We start from the raw sequence: 21,148 nt of genomic DNA on the forward strand, positions 1-21,148 counted from the left end.
TACATATGTGTGTGCACAAATTTGTGTGTGCGTGTAAGTATTCTCAAAACATGGTCCAGGGACTGCTGAGGGTTCCCTAAGGGCCTTACAAGAGATCAACAAGATCAAAGCAATTTTCATAATGTGGTTGCATTTTTCACCACACTGACATTTGCACTGATATCTAAAACCAATGGCAGTAAAACTGCTGGCCTCTTAGCAGGAATCAAGACAATGGCACCAAACTACTCTTACTACTAATCATCATATTCCTTACTGCCACTCACACGTATTAAAATTTCTTTAAATGCCAGTTTCACTTAAGAATGTACTTGATAATGCAGAAAATTTACTAATTTTATTTATTAAATCTCAACCCTTGAGACCATTTCTTTTTTAAAATCTGTGGGGGGAAAAAACAAACTGTAACTAATGAGACTTGCTATCCAAGTCTAAATATAGGTTGGTGTGTGTTTGTTTTTTATTTCCTTTAGAGATGTATGATATTAACAACATTTTGATATTATATGATAAATGGGTTAACATTTGCAAGAAACATACAAAGTATAGACATTAAAAAATCAGTACTATAAGAATAATTCAACATCATCTTTTCTTATGTTCTCACACAGTTTTTATTTGATTGGTTGGAGTTGCTGTGCTGCTGTTTCATGGAAGAGAGGAGTAAATGTGTTCTGAGTTAACAAAACTATGCTAAGAACATGAAAACAACTTCGGGTGCCTGATGCTTGCTACATGATATGAATTACTGTAATAAAGGGGCCTCTGACTTCATGGCACAGTATTTCAGCATATATGCATAATTAGCTAATCATAAAAAACCACAAATTCAAAATAACCACTTACCAAACACTTTTCCTTTAGCAAATGGAGGAAACAATTCTGAATGTCGAAATAAGTTTTTGTGAATTTGCCATAGTTCTTTGTGTAGTTTCTTAAAGTCACTGTATCTCTTCCACACGATTATCTAAAGAGAGAAAAAAAATATGTATCTAGGTTCAGATATCTGAACATAATAGTTTCATTAGTATTCAAAATTGTCATGCCAAGACAAACAAGTGTTTGTTCTAACCAATATGGTTAACTGTCTAAAATTAACTAATATTTGCTTTAAAAATATAGAATAGCAATTTTTCCTCCAAATGTCCTGTCTTAACTTTTAAATTTCATTTTAAATAAGTACTGTCTTATTCAAACTGGAAAAACATTCAACTTGGTACAAGGTCTATCCTACCTAAAATCTCATTTAACCTCTTCAAAATCCAATTACTACTGGCCATGGAAATGAGCTAGATGTCAAAATATATATTCTGTCTCAAAAACAGCATATTTATAAACACAAAATAATTTAGACAATTTTTAAATGCAAAGTACATACTCAGCATTTGTCTAAAAGGATAAACAAAGGGAATAACACTGAGGGAAAAATAACTATGTAGCAAGTAATTAACATGAACTTTTTATTTCATAAATCTCAATTTAAAGTAGTAATAAGATTTCTGGAAGCAAGGTGAATCTTGATCAGAATACCATTAAAAGTAGTATATTTCAAAAACAACATTCATTTAGATTATACAACATATAAAAAGTAAATATACCTTCATTAGTTTTAATTATTATTTAACCTCATTCCTATTACATTAGAAAAATAAACGTTATAAAGGAAAAGGATTTGAACATGGCCTTGATATCACTGATTCACCCCTCAGTCTCCACAAAATGAGTAAACTACATTTGAAATTCCATTACCTAGTATATTGGGGCCTTGGCTGAAAAATAAACAAAACACTACTTACCTCAATTCTAACAAAGTCAATATTAAAAATTTACTCTATGTATGTGTGAAATTCTTCACTAAACTCTGTCAAACTACCAAAAATTCTACCATGATTAATAAGTTTCTTGTTTTTAACACAGACATAATCCTAGGGCAGTGGTCGGCAAACTCATTAGTTAACAGAGCCAAATATCAACAGTACAACGACTGAAATTTCTTTTGAGAGCCAAATTTTTTAAACTTAAACTATATAGGTAGGTACATTGTTATTAACTTAATTAGGGTACTTCTAAGCTGGCCTTTGCTAAAAACTCAAGGGGCCAAAGAGCCGCATGTGGCTCGCAAGCCACAGTTTGCCGACCACTGTCCTAGGGGACTAATCAGACTGTCGCGTGAATTAATTTAAGTAAGCTTCCCTCCTGATGCTTCCTTTTATTCATTTACTCAACAACAAAAGTAGTCAACAAAACAAGAATTCCATGGCCCTACTTTGTGCAAGGTACTGTGTTGGCACAAGGAATGAACAAATGAGAAACAACCCTGCCCTCAAAGAGTTCCCGTCTAGTGAGGAAGATAAACAACACAGTAAGCACATCACAAGACAGAAGCTCGATCAATGCTAGAAGGGCAGCCCAGGGTGATATGGAAGGAGCACCTCCACCAGGTTTGGGTCTTTAGGCTTCACAGAAAGTATTACCTTAGGTGAGTGACCTAAAGGGAAGTAGTGATTAGACCAACAAAAATAAAGACAGAAAGAAGGAGTTGAAGATGAAGTTTTTAGAACGATGCCAAATATAATTACTGGAATTTTAGCTTTGCAACTGGATAAATGGTGATGCTATTCCCTAAGATGAAAAGCCAAGGGAGAAAAAGCTGTTTGGCAATAAGAACGAAGTTCAACTTTAGATACATTTAATCTAGGTACTTGTGACGCATCTAATTGGAGATGTCCCATAGGGTGGAGGGTTTGTGGTTCAAGAGCAAGAACTAAGCAAGATGTGTTAACTTCACTCAGTAAAGGTTGCTCAGCGTCTGTAATGAGATGAGGAGCCTAACAACAGAATGATAGGGAACCCTAACACCGAGGGGCCAGCCAGAAGTAAGGAAAAGAACACCAAATGCAGAGTGTTTTAAAAGCTTGACTATGCCGTGAGAGAGGGTACATAGGTGGAAGAAGAAATTTTATTTTAAAATGGAAGTGAATGTGACAAATGCTGAGGGCAAAGAACCAACAGTTCCAGTAAAAGACAAAGCAAGAGAAATTGAGAGAGCCAGCCCAATACTTGAAAAGCAAAAGTCCTTAGAATAGTAAAATTACAGTGATTTTAATTTTCCTATTTTGTGCTTCTCATTTTAATACATGAACATAATTCTGCCATGGAAAAAAACAATGTTACTTTCATATTTTTAAAATAGATCAAATTATGGTGGTACCACAATGCCAAAGGGCTTAAGGAGAAAATGAGTGACTGACTTGTAAAAGTAATCTTACATAAGGTAAATGTAAAGCCATTATAAACTAGAAATTAGAGCTATTCAAAAGACTATAAAGCTCATGGAAACAAATCTGCAGATAAAATGTAAATTCTAGTTAGGGTCACTGTAAAATAAAGACAGAGTAATTTAAGGGGAAAAAGTTAATTTAGTCAAAAAAAATATATATATATAAAAGCCTAATATGCTAAATGTCCGACTGAGCAGTCGAATGAACCATCAACCGCTTGACCAGTCGCTATGACGCACACTGACCACCAGGGGGCAGATGCTCAGACTGGTAGGTTAGCTTGCTGCTGGTGTCCGGCTGATCTGGACTGGGCGAGACTGCCCAGATTGGCCCTGATCGCTGGCCAGGCAGAGCAACACCACACGTGCACAAATTCATGCACTGGGCCTCTAGTAATGATAATAATACCATGGTAAATAACCAGTAGATTGTCAGAGCAAGAATAAGAACCACCTTCACAAGGTGAGAATCTGTGTTTCTTCACCATCACCATATCCTAATTTATTCCCTCACATATTCCTTATTCTCACACTACAACTTTAGAAATTAATGACCTAAGAACAAATGTAAAACCTCAAGAAATGCAGGAAACCAAAGCATCACAAAATGTCACCATTTACTGACTCTTTCTTCTTACTCCTTTTAAGTTTGGACATTTCGAGAAATCTTAAAAATGGAAAAGTAAACAGAAGCACACTCCCATTATACCAACAAGTATAAATGTTTATAATTAGACTACACATAGTCCCAACAGATACATGCAAAAAATTATTTTCTCTAATAATCAAATTTTTCCCATTATAGAAAAAAATCAAGGGGAGAGGGTGGAGGTGCGAGAGGGCATAGATGGGTTAAACGGTGATGGAAAAAAATAAAATAAAATGAAATAAAAATCACTGTATAACAGCTATTGCTGTATTGAACTATTTCTGCAGAAATATCTTATTCATTAAAGTTATGAGTAAAATTCCTCAATTAAATAGTAATTTAATGACAACCATATATAGACTACAAATTTAATGAAAGCTTAATTATTAAAAACATTCCCTTATTTTTACATTAAAAAGTTTTAAGATAACTTCATTTAATGATACCAAAAACCTTTAGATCTCTTGTATTCTACAAAACCACTCAATTCAATTAACTTTTCCTTTTTACTCTTCCATACTACTAGAACCTGCTGGATCATCTACCATACTATTGCTTATTAATTTTCTTTCCCTTGACACATTTCTGACACCAGTAAAATTTACTACCTACAGAGAAACAGAGCCAGGTAGGTTGCTTTTTTTAAAGGGTGGGAGAGGGAGGGCATATTTCCACCTCTCTCTTTACTTGATACAAGTATTCATGCCCTAGAGATTATTCTGAACAAGAGGCCACATTGACTGTTGTTGTGCCCCTCAGATTCATCCATGCTGCTCTTAATAAATAAAAATTAAGAGAAAAAGTTTAACAGATAAGAAAAAAAAGCTGATAATTTTAAAATTATTTATTCCATTTTAGTATTTAAGCATTCTTGGGAAGAAAACACTGCATGTGCTAAGGTAGGTAGGTATGTATGTATAAACAAACAGCAAAGTTTCTCGTTTTATAAGGATAGTATATTTTTAGCCCTATATTTGGTTAGATTAAGTATACATTGACTAATCCTCAATAGTCTTGCAAAGTCTAAATTCTAAAGCAATAACTAAATGAATCAGTTAACAGAAAGAGAAAGGAAAAGAAAAGGAAATGGAAACAAATTCTAGGGGGTGAATTCCTCTCCTAATGAGAATCCCAATGTTTGAAGGAAACATATGGGAAGCTAAAAAGTATTGTTATAATTTTGAGGTCATTCTATATTTTAAGAAGCCAGATAGACAGAAGACATTGTTGTTTTGGGTTGTTGTTTTTTATAGCATTTCTAACAAAGGACCATGCAATCATCTAACTAAAGAACACTTACAAAAGTTTTCTGATGAATGGTTCACCAACAGTTGTTATTATAAAAGAGTTTTCCCAAAAAAAGGATTAAGGAAATGGCAGAGAGTATGTTCATGATAGGTTGGTTCAGGATTCTCCCTGAAAAAGGGGAACATCAAGCTACAAACTACAGCATAGCAATCAGACAATATTTTCAAAAGAAGCACAACCCATTTTCAGGTTTAACAGAGTTCAAATTTTCAAAAGCAGAAAACCCTGGCATTGACTACTAATTCAACACTCTAAAGAATTCTAAATCCTAAAGAACAGTTCATACTAATCAGCTGACACTTAAGTAGTGAGAGTACTTCAATCAATGGTGCAAATCGCTTTCTCTGCCATTTTAGAAGGATAGATATACAGATACATCTTCTTTTCTTCCAAAATAACATTACAATAGTATCTTCATGTCTATTGAGGATAGGGGATGTAGGGAGGAGTTAGATATCTTGAAACCCTAGGAAAATAGTAAGGAATCTTTAAAAAATGTCCTTTATTGAACTATTTTTAACCATAGGAGAAAAAACAAATACCATATTAGATATAGTAAGAAATGGCAATGTATAAAAGTCAAAATATGTTCTAAATCTGATGTCACATACACAAACCAACCAGTACCAAACAATCAACTTAAATGTATGAATCAAGCCAGATTTTTCTGTAAGAAATAGTGGGGCTTGTGGCTAAATCGAAAATACATACCCCACCTAAAGATATTAAAATTCAATTTAAAAAAAGAAAAGAAAAACACTGTTGCAGAATCAAGACTGCTCATTTACAATGTCTGTTTCTTTAGTAAGAAAAAAAAATCCCCAACATGCTATGTCCTCCTAATCTTAGTGAAAATGAGATCAAGGTGATCACTTTGGAAGGTATATAAATGTCTAAGTATTATGTTGTGCACCTGAAACTAATATAATACTGTGTTAAACATATAAAACTGTATCAACTGTAATTAAACAATAAATTAATTTTTTAAAAGAAAATGAACAAGCACTAATGTAAAAGTAAATTTTAAAACTGTTAAAATAAGTAAGCTCCTCAGATAGGATTCCTAGAGGTATATAAGTACAAAATAATAACAAATACAGAACCACAGTTTTAAGCAAAAACATAACAAACTGGTATCATTTTAGAGAGAGGGAGAGTTGGCAAAAGAAACTTAGGATCTACAAAATTTAAAAAAGAAACATCTACACCCAAAGCAGTTTTCCAAGATGTCAACATATCAACTCAATATAAAAATAGGAGCAGACAGAAAACCACAATTTAATATTATAATCTTTAAAATTAATACTAGTTACCTAATACTTTTCAAGTTTATATTAAATAGGCATCATGATTTAGAAATAGGTAAATAGGAGCCCTTAACTAATATTGAAATCTGATGAGTATGAGAAAAATGATCACATTATTAAATAGCACTATAATTCCTGAAAATCTTATTTTTATAATTTACCATCAACTGAAATCTAACACATATTTAATACATCTGAATAATCCTCAAATTCTTAGTCATATAACTTAAAACCTACGACAACTTAGAATATACTTAATAGGTCTGAACTAGGACACTTCTGCTACTGTTTTGTGAGCTTAAGACAATCTCCACACAAACATACAAATACAAAGACTGACAAACAATTCAATTTGCTCAATCGGGCATTTAGTTAAATTTTTGTCAAATATGTAAAATAAAATTTTCATATAACATGTTACCTCCTGGACATCCTCCGGATTTCTTCGTGAAATAACCTGAAACAAAACATACACAGAAATATCTCATCATTATCAAAATTTAAGATTCCACATTTGTGTAATTACTTTCAATAGTATTGTATAAAAATTTCAATTTGCTTAAAGAATAAGGAACTAGCCCTAGCCGGTTTGGCTCAGTGGATAGAGCGTCGGCCTGCTGACTGAAGGGTCCTGGGTTCGATTCCAGTCAAGGGCATGTACCTCAGTTGCAGGCTCCCGGCCCTGGTCAGGGGCAGGCGGAAGGCAATCAATTGATGTGTCTGTCTCTCTCACATCTCACATCAGTATTTCTCTTTGTCTCTCCCTCACCCTTCCACTCTCTCTAAAAATCAATGGAAAAAATATCCTGGGGTAAGAATTTAAAAAAAAAAAAAGAAGGAAATAACATAGTATGTCACTTACACGGAATTCAGCTATATAACTTCACTATCTGAAACACATACTAAAAAATCCAGCAAAAAGGCAACTGAAATAAAGTCCAAATACTAATGTTCATGTATTATATTTGCACGAGAATGCCTCAGCCTTCACTTTCATTTGACATTATTCTACCAAACTTGTCTAATCCTCTTCTCAGACTCCACATAAATTAAAAACATATAAAGCCACTGCAAATGGACAAAGTATACAGGGATTGCTCTGAATTATTTCTTACAACTGGAAGTGAATCTACATATAGCTCAATAAAAATTTCAATGAAAAAAAAATACAGCCACAATGCTCAGATACACCAATATCTATGAGAAGTAATCACTGACCACCTAATGGTGAAGAAAACAAAAGTAACTTATAAAAAATTATAATCAGCATTCAAGGACAATGCTATCTTCATTCTCTGAGCAAAGAGGTGGAGGAAGGATTCTTTCAGACTTCTCTAATTACAAAAGCCAAAAAATCTAACACCATTTAGAAAGATTTCCTCACAAAACTAGAAAAGAAGAAGGCTGGGTGCCTAAATCATCAAAAAGCAATGTAGAGTGGGTAAATCTCACATTAAATACATAATAACATCTATGTAAATGTAAAATTCATGAACTTGATGCTACAATATGCATTTTGCAAAAACTAAAAGATACATTAAACACATAAAAATGGTTGCCTATAGATGAAAGGAAGAAAAAAATTTTTATAACTACTGACAGTACCATGAACTGGGGATTAGGATCAACTTAACACTACTGCAGTCCAAACCAAAAACAGCAATACTCCACAAAACCCTGTCAATCATTAGATTTTATTTATTCAACAAATATTAGTGCCTACTCTGCAGGTAGGTACTGAAGTATAATGGAGAATACATCAGGTTTGATTCCTATGCCACTACATTATAAAAACATAATCACTTGCCAGATACCTTACCAAATTCAACCAAATGACAATCCACTATAAGGTGTTCAGTAGACCGGCATGTGTAATCTCATTTAAATAAGTTAAGAATGTGTCCTCTGACATGGACACCAAAAACAAAGGGGTTAGAATAACATGGGCTGAACCCAGATGTCCATTAGTAACAACTCTTTCTAACTATGTAATTCTCTTCAGCAAAACTGGTGAAAAATGAGAATACCAATCAGAAATCTGAAGTAAGAATATGACCATACTGAAAATGAACAAAGTTGAACCCTGAGATCCAGCTATTTATAACTGTTAATAAATACTATATTAGCAATGATCTCAACAAGTAATATCAACTCTAAAACAAAAATACAACATTCACTCTGATAAAGACTGTTACTACTTTGTAATTTTTCCCTGAGGTGAATTTCAATACTTTGTCACAAAATTCAGCCAACAAATTTCCATAAAAGTTGTAATTTAAAGCAGTGACATCTTTCATTTAAAGTTCATAAATTTCTGTTGCAAGCATAACTACCAATGGCTCAGTAAGTACTTACTTGAGAAGCCTCGATAGATAATTAATTGATAGATATATAGATAGACAGATAGAAAGAATTTTATTGCCAAGTCATCTTGAAAATTATTACCCTAAAGCAGTGCTTCACAAACCACACTGCATAGAATACCAGTATTCTTTAAAATCAATGATGTCAAAAGACCAATGATGAACTCAATCTACCTTTGTTTAGAAAAGAAACACATAGTACATTATGATCTCCAAAAGGAAGCTATATAGTATTTCCCAAGGTCATCTATCCACTCAACTTTCTATTTTTATCATATGTTTTTTAGTTTTTTAGTTTTTCATTTAGTGTGACGCCTACTAAAATTTGAACACAGTAGAAAATGCTACTGTGAGGTTTGTGGTCCATCCGCCTCTGTTAATGTCAAAAGCAAATTCTCAATTTCGGAAAACAAATAAGGTAACTATCTCCTACTGTGCTAAGAAATTAAATATTTTCCTTCATTCAGCACAACCCTGCCTCATAGGATGAGACAACCAAGGCCCACGAGCATACAGTAACATACTAATACTAATAATATTAATCAACTAGAGGCCCAATGCACAAAAATTCATGCAAGAGTAGGCCTTCCTTCCCCTGGCTGCCGTCACCGACTTCCCTCTGGCCCCAGCTTCGTCTGGAAGGACGTCCGGAATGACACCCGGAAGGACTCCGGACTCCAGATGTCTGGTCTAATTAGCATATTACCCTTTTATTATTATAGATAACAGGCAGTACTGAATCTCACAACTCTGTGATTCTAAACAATGTGCTCTTTCTGGGACACAATTAAACCAGCCCTCCTAGACATTAAAATCCCAAGTATGCGAGAAATATTCCTATTGTCTGTAAGGTAAATCCATTTTGTCTTTATAAAGAAATGCCAATCAAAAGCTGAAGAAGCACGCTGGCAGAACAAAATTAAGAAGAAAGGGATTTGAATACTAGCTCTGGCACTAGCCATGAACTGCTTTTTTACCAGTTCCCTAATAAACAAACAAACAAAAAATCTTAAAATGAGCCCTCTTGCCTATCCTTAAAACAAAGACCAGACTTTATAGCTTGGCCTACCTCAGGCCCATAATAATCAACAGATCAAATTGTCATTAGGTCCTCTCCAGTGTGCTAAATCATATTATCTACTTAACAAATATTTAATAAGTAGCTCAGATATAATTCAGGAACTGCACTTCTGGGTATTTATCCAAAGAAACCCAAAACACTAAATCAAAAATACAGATCCATCCATAAGTTCATTGCAGCATTATTTACAATAGACACAATATGGAAGCAACCTAAGTGCCCATCAATAGATGAACAGATAAAAAAAGTGATGCATATATACAATGGAACATGACTCAGCCATAAAAAAGGATGGTCATCTGCAACAACATGGAAAGGCCCTAGGGTATTGTGCTGAGTGAAATAAATCAGACAGTGAAATAAGTCAGACAGAGAAAGACAAATGCCATATGGAATCTAAAAAACAAAATAAACAAGCAGAATAGGATTAGATTCACAGATACAAAGAACATTTTGACGGTTGCCAGATGGGAAGAGGGTTGGGGAGATGGATAAAAAGGTGAAGGGATTAAGAAGTACAAATTGGTAGTTACAGAATAGTCTTAGGGATGTAAAGTACAGCATAGGGAATATAGTCAATAATATTATAATAACTATGTATGGTGTCAGATGGGTACTGGATTTATCAGGGTGATCACTTTATAAGTTATATAAATGTCTAATCACTGGGTTATACAACTAAAACTAATATAATATTGTATATTAACTGTAATTTTAAAATAAAAGATTATTTTTTAAAGACTTAGTATTAAGCTACAGTTTACAAGGATATAAGTTTAGGAGGGAAGGCGGCGGGGGTGGCGGGGGCAGAGGGAGAGTGGGTGGGTGGGAGGTAATCAACCAAAGACCTTGTGTGTATGTGTGTGTGTGTGTGTGTGTGTGTGTATCTAATCTAATAATAGACAAATATGCAAATTGACCGCACCTTCGCTACACCTAAGCCACGCCCACCAGCCAAGCCACGCCCACCAGCCAATCAGGATGAGTATGCAAATTGTCCCAACAAAGATGGCGGCTAATTTGCATATCAAGACAGCGTCCAAAGAAGCCAACAGCTGCAGAAGGGAGTAAAGCTTCGAAGAAGCAAGCAAGGGGGGGGGGGGGAAGGGCGGGGCGGAGGCGGGGCCGGGGGGAAGGAGAAGGGCGGGGCGGAGGCGGGGCCGGGGGAGAAGGGCGGGGCGGAGGCGTGGCCAGGGGTGAAGGAAAACAAGGGAGGGCTGGAAGAGAAGGCGGGGTGGGCGGGGCGGAGGCGGGGCCGGGGGTGAAGAGAAACACGGGCGGGCTGGAGGAGAAGGCGGGGCGGGCGGAGCGGAGGTGGGGCCGGGGGCGAAGGGAAAGCGGGCAGGCTGGAGGAGAAGGCGAGGCGGGTGATAAAGGTCGAGTGGAGGCGGGGCCAGGGGCGAAGGGAAACGCGGGCGGGCTGGAGGAGAAGGTGAGGCGGGGGACAAGGGCGGGGCGGGGGACAAGGGCGGGGCAGAGGCGGGGCGGGGGAGAAGGGAAACGCGGGCGGGCTGGAGGAGAAGGTGAGGCGGGCGAACAAGGGAGGAACGGAGGCAGGGTAGAGTGCAGCGGGAAATCCTATTGCAGGATTTTTTCCTGCAACGGGAAAGCTAGTATATATATACACATATATATGTATATATATACATATATATGTATAAAGACTGTTTATATATATATGTGTGTGTGTGTATATATGTATGTATATATATATGTATATATATACATACATATATACACACACATATATATATATGCATAACCCATGGACAGGGACAACTTGGTGGTGAAAGCCTGGGGCAGGAGATGGGGCAGGCTGGAGGGGGTTAATGGGGGGAAAAGGGGGACAAATATAATATTTTTAACAACAAAGATTTTTTTAAAAAGACTTAGTATTAAGCTATAGTTTACAAGTATATATGCTATCAAGAGAAATAAAAGCACATGCCCATACAAATACTTGTATACAAATGTTCATAATAGCTGTCTTCATAACCAAAAACTGGAAAGTACCCAAATGTCCATCAACAGGTAAGCAGATTAACTGTAATATAACCATACAATGGAATATCAGTCAGCAATAAAAGAGAATAAAAACATACAACATACCTAGTAGATGTATCCCAAATAATCATGCTAAGTTAAAGAAGCCAGACCAAAAAGAAAAGTGCATAGTGTGTAATTTCAATTATATAAAATTCTAGAAAACACACCTAATCTATCACAGAAAGGTGACCAGTGGTTGCCTAGAGACAGGGAATGGAGAGAGGGGACTGACTGCAAAGGAACATCAGGGAGCTTCTGCCATGATGACTGAGGTGGTGCTTACACAACTACAGGGTGTCCCCAAAAAATGTACACACAGTGTTATGGCTGATAGCTCAATTTTGAAAATAAAATGTACCTTAATACACACTGCCTTTATAATTATTCAAAGTGTGTGTATATATTTTGGGGTTCACCCAATATGTATGTATTTGTCCAAACTCATCAAACTGTACACTTAAAATTGGTGAATTTTATTGTATATAAAGTATGCCTCCATATAAACAAAATAAAGTCATAAAGCAACACTGTCTTCTTTACATAAAGGCATACCTTCTGCTTTCCATACTCATGGAAAGAATATAAGCAAGAACTACCATTCACTTATGTTGATGAGAAATCTGTATTACATTATGAGAATTTTGTAAACTTAGCATGATGAAACAACCCAAAACTGCTAATGGTTCTTTCATATCTCTGTCTCCTTCAACTAAAGAATCAAAGAAACCTACAAAAGAATTTTCCAATTCTGAATAAAGGTACTTATTCTTGATAAAAATTAATAAGCAACAGAGTTTAACTAGGAAATATGTTAACAAGCTTGTAACTGGCCACAAGGTTCCAGAAAACTCTTTTTTTTTAAGTATAAAGGAGATTTAAGAAGATGCAAGAGCTTTTATGCTAACCAAAATTTAGTAATGATACTTCTGGTGATTCTAATTATACTCCAGAAGGAGTATAATTAGAATCAAAGATCAAAAATATAGAAATTATTCCTTAAAGCTGAAAGTAAATCAGTAGCAGGAAACATAGAGAAGACATTCCTAATTTTTATCTCATAAAGTTCTCTCAGGAGAATACTACTTACCTGGTTAATTCTCCTGAGGAAAGATGTTTTCCTCCTTAAGTCTCAAAAAAATAACAAATATTTTACTTGTTTTATAATATTAAGTACAGTTGCTTTTTAAGTATATCTCCATGTTGACCCTCAAATATTAACATTAAAATTAAAATCTGTCACAAAAGCAATAAATGAGGACATAAACATTTACAAGGAGAAAGGCAGTGTAAGCAATTTTCAGGTTCAAATAACCACAGAAATATGTAGCATGCATATTATATAGATTTGGTTAGTCCTGAGGCAATGTGCTACTTTGTGTTCTAATTTATGTTGTCATAAAAGTTAGTGCAGTAAATAGCTCACAGCTTAAGAAAAGCTACTTAGAGCTGAATGGGGTTAACCTCTCCTTTTGTAAAGTAAGAATACAAGCAATTATCATATACAGTGTTTGCTATTCAAGTTCCAAACACATTTATACCTTCAAGCCTTTATGAGCTCTCTCCCTTCTAACTACCCTTTCATCTAAGACGCCCTCCCCTTTTATCCCCACCTATCTGGGTTCTTCTCATCTTTCACCACCTGTCTTAATTGGTACACGTTCCCAGATCCCTTGAGCCAGAAGCAATCTCTGTCTTCTGAAATCCCATAGCTCTTTTCTATTCTCTTGTGGCATTTAACACTTTCTATCTTGTACTGTACTTCTTCAAACCCTATAAACTCTCTTCTATGAATATCCTTGAAAGAAGGTCCATGCTTTATTCAGCCTCTATCCCTTACAGCATTTAGTGCCTGGAACTAAACACTTACTGAGCGTGTTGTCTAGAATGAAGAGGAAAACATTCAACAATGTTTTTTTAGACACTGTGTGCCATGTACTGCCTTAGCTGTCATAAAAGGAGACAAATACCAATGATAAAGACCTATTCTAAATATACTAGAGACACAGACACATAACAGATTAATACAATATAACTGTGGGGTTATAATAAGGGATGAACGGGGTGCTATGAGGGAAACATTACATATGTTGAAAATTGTTCTAATTCCATAAATTATATTAGGAAACTAAGTCTAAATGTTTGAAGGTCCCAATGCCTACAATGGTTTCAAAAGTGATATAATAAGGGCCCTTAATCTTGAAAAAACAAACTTTTACACTACACCTATATAACAACTTTGCATGCAAACAGGGAGTAGCAAATTTCCCTCTATTCTCAGTACAGCCCTCTGCCAGACCTGGTCTTATCTCTAAACAAACTTGCTCATCCCATCTTCTGCCATTTGTCTCAATTGTGCACCATTTCTATAAAACACATGCCAAGTTGTTCTCAAGACCTACTTCCTGAGCCATCACACGTGATTACTACATCCTCCAAATGTATATTGTGGTTTTACTACTATCTGTACCTCTCCTTTTTTAAACAATTAATGGCAATGATAAAGTTAATTCTGAACTTTTTATATAATTTGGAGTTAGGCAGAAGTGGCCTCAAATCCCAGATGTGCTACTGACTTGCAATGTAAAGTTGGGCAAGTTACAAAACATCCGGCAACCTCAGTTTCCTCATCATTAAAATTAGCTGTAACTTGGGTGATGTGTACAAAATGCCTAGTACATATGCATACCCATACACACATACATTCATACATATAGACTCACTTAATTTTACTATTCTTTATTTCCCAAGAAGAGAGATACAGGCTCTCTTTAAAAGGAGCAAGAGCGATTTTTTTAGCACCAAAGTGGGTACTAAAAATTGAACCCGGTTAACATAAAGGAGACTCACAGCCTTTAAATGTGCTCTCAAGACAGCTCCAACCTTCCGTGGAATTTCTCCTATGTCTCCCACTATAAACCATAAAAAAAAAAAAAAACTCAAAGGTAAAAAGACAGGCGGAAAAGGTCCTATAGGCTGTGACCCTAACACTGACATCCTCGAGAGTCTATCAGCCTCGGTGCAAGCAATGACGCTGTATAAATGGCCGAGAGCAGAAAGGCCTATGACATAAATAAAATAAACCAACAAATTACATCTTTCATCTGCGCATCCCTCAGAAGCAAGCAAAACCACTTCTGCAAATTTCAGCCTCGGAAGAGAAAGTTCAGATGGGATGGGGGCTGAGTCATCCATGGAAAACCACCCACCTCTGCCCCCCACCCCCCACCCGGGGACGGGGGCAACTCCGCAACCTTCCCCAGGGGAGTCCGGAGCATCCCACCCTCAGCGCTCCCCCAGCCTTCCCCACGTCCCCACCTCGGACGCACGCCTCGGCACCGGGCGCCCCCAGTCCCACCCTCGGCTCCGACCGGGGTCAGGTGCCGCCACGCCAGGGTCCCCACCCCAGACCCTCACCTCCCAATTCAGGGTACCACCCCCGCCGCCTGTCACCGGCACTCACCCGGGCGGTGACCTTATACACCGTGTAGCCCCTTGGGTGTCGCTGAGGCTCGGTGACAGTGTAGAAACGGGCCAGGTCGGCACCCCGCTCCCGAGGAGAGGTCATCCTCCCTCCGCCTCAGCCGCCGCCGCCGCCGCCGCCGCCGGCCGAGGACCATCAGGGCGCCCGGCGCCGCGCTCCCCGGGTCCCCAGCGGGGCGAAGCAGCGGCTCAGCGGTGGGGGGCGGTGGCTCCACCGCGGCGCCTCGGGCGCAAGGCTCTGCTTCCGGGTCGGCAGAGGAGCTTCCGGGTCAGGCTGCTTGGAGCAGCTGGAGGGAGACTTCCTTTTAGGTTCTGAACCGCACCGGGCCTGGGTTTGGCAAGGAGGCGAGGACCGTCACTGCGGAGAACTGAGACGCCTCTACCAAGTCTGCTTGTGCGCTAGCTCCGCCACCTTCTAGACTTTGTGACAGCTGTTACAGCCTCGACACTCCGGGGACAGCTGGGACCTCCACACCCCTGCCCAGCTGTGTACACAGTTATTAAGGGGCGGAGGGATGCCCTAGCCGAGCACCTTCTTTCCTTACCCACTCACGGTCTATCATTTTATTTATTTTTTTATTTGTATTGTATTGATTTTTTTACAGAGAGGAAGGGAGAGGGATAGTCAGAAACATCGATCAGCTGCCTCCTGCACACCCCGACTGGGGATGTGCCCGCAACCAAGGTACATGCCCTTGACCGGAATCGAACCTGGGACCCTTCAGTCCGCAGGCCGTCGCTCTATCCAAACCCGTTAGGGCTCCGTCTATCATTTTAAATACCTACAATAGCATTTGAACTTTCGCAGACATGACTCTTTCTTCTTTCTAACAGGCATCCTGTCCACCTGTCTTTCTGCCTGCACAGCAAGCCCCAACCCTATGTCAATTTTGAAATTCATCCCCTCAGATTCTAAAAGTGGGAGTCTGTGTCTGGCTGGGGGGGTTGAGGGGAGGAATCAGAGGAGCTCTCAAAACTAGGAAGATAGAGTTTCCGGTTTCAATTGATTCTATCCACTGCTTGGCAATTCCTTTACCTTTCCTTGATCAGGAAATTGCCATATTCCATAACAGTCATTCCAAGTCTTTGTCATTTTCTTCAATCCTCTATTCCTCTTCGTCTTGACTCCCTGCCCTTTGCCCTCTACCCCCACTTCTTTACAGAGCAAGAAAAGGATGAACCCTTAGTAACAATCCTTGCATGTTCTCACATTTCTGTTCTGACCTGAGATGTAGACATAGCTGAGATGTAGGCATATCTCTTTCTCATTGTTGAAACTAATCACTCCTCCTGCACACTGAAACCTATCCTCTTTGGCAGACATTGTTTCATCAAAGGCATCCCAACTCTGCTTTCTGTACCTTTAATCTCTTCCTCATTACTGGCTCCTCTGCCTACATATAGATAAATCTATTATTCATTTATTAAACCTGAATTCACCACTTTCTATATGCCAGACATGTTAATTAGGCATTGGAGTTTAAAAAAAAAAAAAAAAGATGGTCCCTGCCCTGGCTGGTTTGGCTCAGTGGACAGAGCGTCAGCCTGCAGACTGAAGGGTCCTGGGTTTGATTCCAGTCAAGGGCTGGATCCCCAGTGGGGGGCATGCAGGAGGCAGCTGATCAATGATTCTCTCTCATCATTGATGTTTCTATCTCTCTTTCCCTCTCCCTTCCTCTCTTAAATCAATAAAAATATATTTTTAAAAAATAAGATGGTCCTTGCTATCTAATGGCATCCGGTAGGAAAAAAAAAACAGAATAATTAAAATATATCGTGCTAAGTATCAGGACAGATATATATGAGAGAGAGAGCGCGCTATAGAGCACATCTAATTCAGAATGAAAGATTAGTTAAGGTTTTCTGATAGAGCTGAAACTATAGCTGAATCTTGAAAGAGAGATAGGGAATAGCCAAGTAGTAACAGTGAACTCTGAGGAGGGAAAATAATTTTATTTCCAGAATTGTCACATTATTATATTCAGAATGTTCAGTTTTCAACAAAAAGTTTTGAAGAATCCTAAAAACAAGAAAGTATGGCTCATAATTAGAGAAACAGCAATCAATAAAAACCATGTCCACGAGGAAGCCCAAATGTTGGACTTTACTAGACAAAGATTTTAAAGAAGGTATTTTAAATATTTTCAAAGAGCTAAAGGAAAGCATGTCTAAACTGGCCAAAACCAAAACAAAACTGGCTCAAGAAAAAAGAGAACATCTGAATAGGCCTATAACAATTAAAACTATTGAGTCAGTAATTAATGGTAATGATTGCACATTCTTGGGAATATACTAAAAATCACTGAATTGTACACTTTAAAATGGTTAAACTTATGAATTTTGTTATATAAATTTTATTTCAATTTTTTAAAAACAATGAGATATCACCTTAGAACTATAACAATGGCTAAAGTTTTTCTTAACACTACCCAATATTGACAAGGACAGGAGCACCTGGAACTCTCATAAGTTGCCAGTGGGAATTCAGAATGATACAGCCACATTGGGAAACAGTGTAGCAGTTTCTTATAAACATAGGCTTACCAGATGTCACAGCAATCTCATTCCTAGGTACTTGAACTCAAGAGGAATGAAAATATATGTCCATATAAAGACCTATATGGGAATATTTTTAGCAACTTTGTTCATAATAGCCTGATGTCCACCTAACAGTCTGGTACCAGAATGACTAAAGGTAAAAATACTGATTATAATAGCAATTTCACTCCTGGACATATACCCAAGAACAGTGAGTGGATATATCCATTAACAAAAGACATATTAAAACGTTCTAAGCACTATTGTTCATAAGGTCAAAAAATTTGACACAACCCAAGTGTCAATCAGCAGTAAAATGGATAAGTTAAATGTGGTATAAAATCATACTATGGGATATACATGGCAATTAAAAAGGATGAACTGCTACATTCATCAACAAGGACAAATTACACACGTAATGTTGAGCATAAGAAGTCAGGAATGAGATTACATAGCCCATGATTCCATTTATATAAAGTTGAAGAAAAATGAATCTACGGTGATAGAAGCCAGAATAGAGGCTCTCCATAGAATGTGGGGTGAAGGAGTGGAAGGTACAATGGGTATTGACTGGGAAGCACAGGGGAGAGACTCTTCTAGGATGCTGAAAAAGATCCTAATTTGGTTAGTGGATATATATATATATATATATATATATATATATATGCATATATACATATGAAAACATTTATCAAGCTAAACATTTAATATTTATGCACTTTACTGTGTGTATGCTGTACCCAATTAACAAGTTTTTTAGTTAAGAAAATAATGAGCCTAGTCTTCCTAGCCCCATCCAATTCATCCTTCATATTCTCATTAAAATATCCATTTTTAAAGCATATGTCATTAGGCTACTCCTCTGTAAAAGTCTTCAGTGGATCCTGTTTGCCATGATTTCTCTGCCATGGTTTTTAGGATTCATCAGGTCTGGTCCCTGTCAACTGTCAGTCTCATTTCTCCAGGTTTCAGCTAAACCATTTTGTAATTTGCACCTCAGATCTTCAAGCCATCTTTTTCTTTTGAAAACCCCACCAGTGTTCAGGAATCAGCTCTCTCAAAAACTAATTTCTCTCCAAAGCCTTCTTTCACAGCCCCCATCTCCCCCGCCTCCCCCCAAGGAGGATTAGATGTTCCTTCCTCTCTGCCCCCACATCTCTATTCCACCTCTCAACCACAGCACCTATTACAGGGTGGTGATATTTATATTGGCTGACTTAGGGCTGACATGTTTTTATCCCATTTACACTGTGAGTGCCTCAAAGGCAGGGGCTGGTCTTCCTTTGTATTCCTACCCTCCCTATGTGATGCAGTGAATAAAAGATAAGAGGTATTTGTGGAATGCCTGAACTCCAAGGTTCTGAAGATGTTTTTGTCTTCCCAATAAAATTAAATATATTAAATTATAATTATTCGTCTTTTCTTCGTCACCAAAGTCACTGACATATAACTACTGACTTGAGCTTCTGACCAAAATGAAATAACATATTTGCCCATATTAAACTCATGTATTATCAGTCAAAAGCAAGGAAACTCAAGGTTTTGGGAAACCTTTGCTTCCTTGTTGCAGATTTTCCCTCAATTTCAATTAGGTTTTTCAAAATATTGTAATAGCTCAAAGACTCCCTTAAATATATATATATAATATATATATTTTTTACCTCTAGGATGCTAGACTTTCCAGGTTTAGATAACTATTTATGAACTAAAGATTCATGGAAGAGAATAAAGTGATACATATCTTACACTTTGATATTAGCCTTCATGAAGAACATGCTTTTGGCATGGGCAAAGTCAAAATACTTGGTAATGGTACCACCAAATAGCCATTTATTTATTCATTAGGTTGACACACAAAAGATATGGTTTCTCTCTTCAAATGGGTATTAGACAACCACAAAGAGTGTTTTTGCTGTTGCTGCCATGCAGCTTTCTCTTGTTTTCCTCTACTGTTCCATTTCTTAGCCTCTTCATTCTCCCCTGTGTCCAAGGAATCCTTGCCAAGATCTGCCCTTGCTCTTGAATACCTTCCCAGAAAGATAACTCTAGGAGCCCTAAAGCAGACCAAGGTAGGCAGCAGGATCATTTGTCAGAATTGAGCTCAAATCCGTGACATCCACAAGTCTCTGCACTATAGGAACTCACAAACCTGAGAGATGGGAATAAAAAAAGGTTTAGTAGTGAAGGGAAGAGAATGGTTAACCCGAAGTTCATATCCTGACTACCAATTTCCTATCATTGTTCTAAAAACCTGGACAAGATTTTAAAAACTTAATCAGCCCATACAGGTTAAGAAATAAATGAGAAATTCCAGCAAGGACTGAGTGCTGTAATGTTTTCATCAAGGACCATTGCGGGACATGTACCTACAAAGGATTTCATCAGCTTTCCAGACTGATTTACTATTAATAAATTTACCTTATTTGAAATTAAATCTTTAATTTGCCACCACGCTAGCAGGCTCAGATGTAGTATTAGGTTGGAAAGTTGAAACACAGAGAAAGAAAGACTTCACAACCATAAGGAATTAGGAAACCACTGCACCAGACTACAAGGTTCTGCAGGGGAAAGAACAATGTTACCATGACAACCTGGGATATTTTTATTGAGCTAGTAGGTTATATAGAAACATTTTCCAGAATTTGGAGTTTGAGTGTGAAGCATAAGAACATGTGTAGGTGTTGAGAGACATTTCAAACTTGAATTTTGATCTTTATTTTTTAGCTTTTCCTTGCAGTCCACATGTTGCTAAATTCTACTCTTTAAGAGCAAAAGGGCAAAAATAATTTTTTACTCCATATTTATATATGAATGTTAGGCACATGTATATATGATTATGTAACTTCATTAACGTGGAGGTTTACATTAGCAATGGTACAGGTTTCTTGATGAACAGAAGAAAATTTTAACAATAATTCCAAATAGATTATTATACCCATTCTTGGCTAAAATACCTGAAGTATTAAATAGATGCCTTATATATTGAATCTACACTATATTACTTTTGATTTTATAACACTTTTATCTTGTTTTCAATTTCCTCTGACAGTTTCCCAAAGGATCTGCATAAAATTCTGTTAAAGTATGTGTATTATC

General features: G+C 37.2%; 1 protein-coding gene across 7 annotated transcripts in view; it reads right to left on the bottom strand.

Moving 5' to 3' along the window:
* RPS6KC1 (ribosomal protein S6 kinase C1) overlaps nucleotides 1–15,737 on the bottom strand; it is a 238,026-nt gene extending 222,289 nt beyond the window's left edge. For all 7 annotated transcript variants that reach the window (XR_008555068.1, XR_008555067.1, XR_008555066.1 and 4 more), the window contains exons 1-3: nucleotides 15,495–15,737; nucleotides 6,966–7,001; nucleotides 847–967 (exon numbers count right to left, since the gene is read on the bottom strand). Coding sequence is in view for 4 of the 7 variants with exons in the window: in XM_054711380.1 (XP_054567355.1) it covers nucleotides 847–967; nucleotides 6,966–7,001; nucleotides 15,495–15,599 (262 nt within the window). In the remaining 3 variants the exon portion in view is untranslated. The remainder of the gene's footprint in view (nucleotides 1–846; nucleotides 968–6,965; nucleotides 7,002–15,494) is intronic.
* Nucleotides 15,738–21,148: the final 5,411 nt, after the last annotated feature.

The sequence above is a fragment of the Eptesicus fuscus genome, chromosome 22 (assembly GCF_027574615.1).
Source record: "Eptesicus fuscus isolate TK198812 chromosome 22, DD_ASM_mEF_20220401, whole genome shotgun sequence".
Classification (NCBI taxonomy): Eukaryota; Metazoa; Chordata; class Mammalia; order Chiroptera; family Vespertilionidae; genus Eptesicus; species Eptesicus fuscus.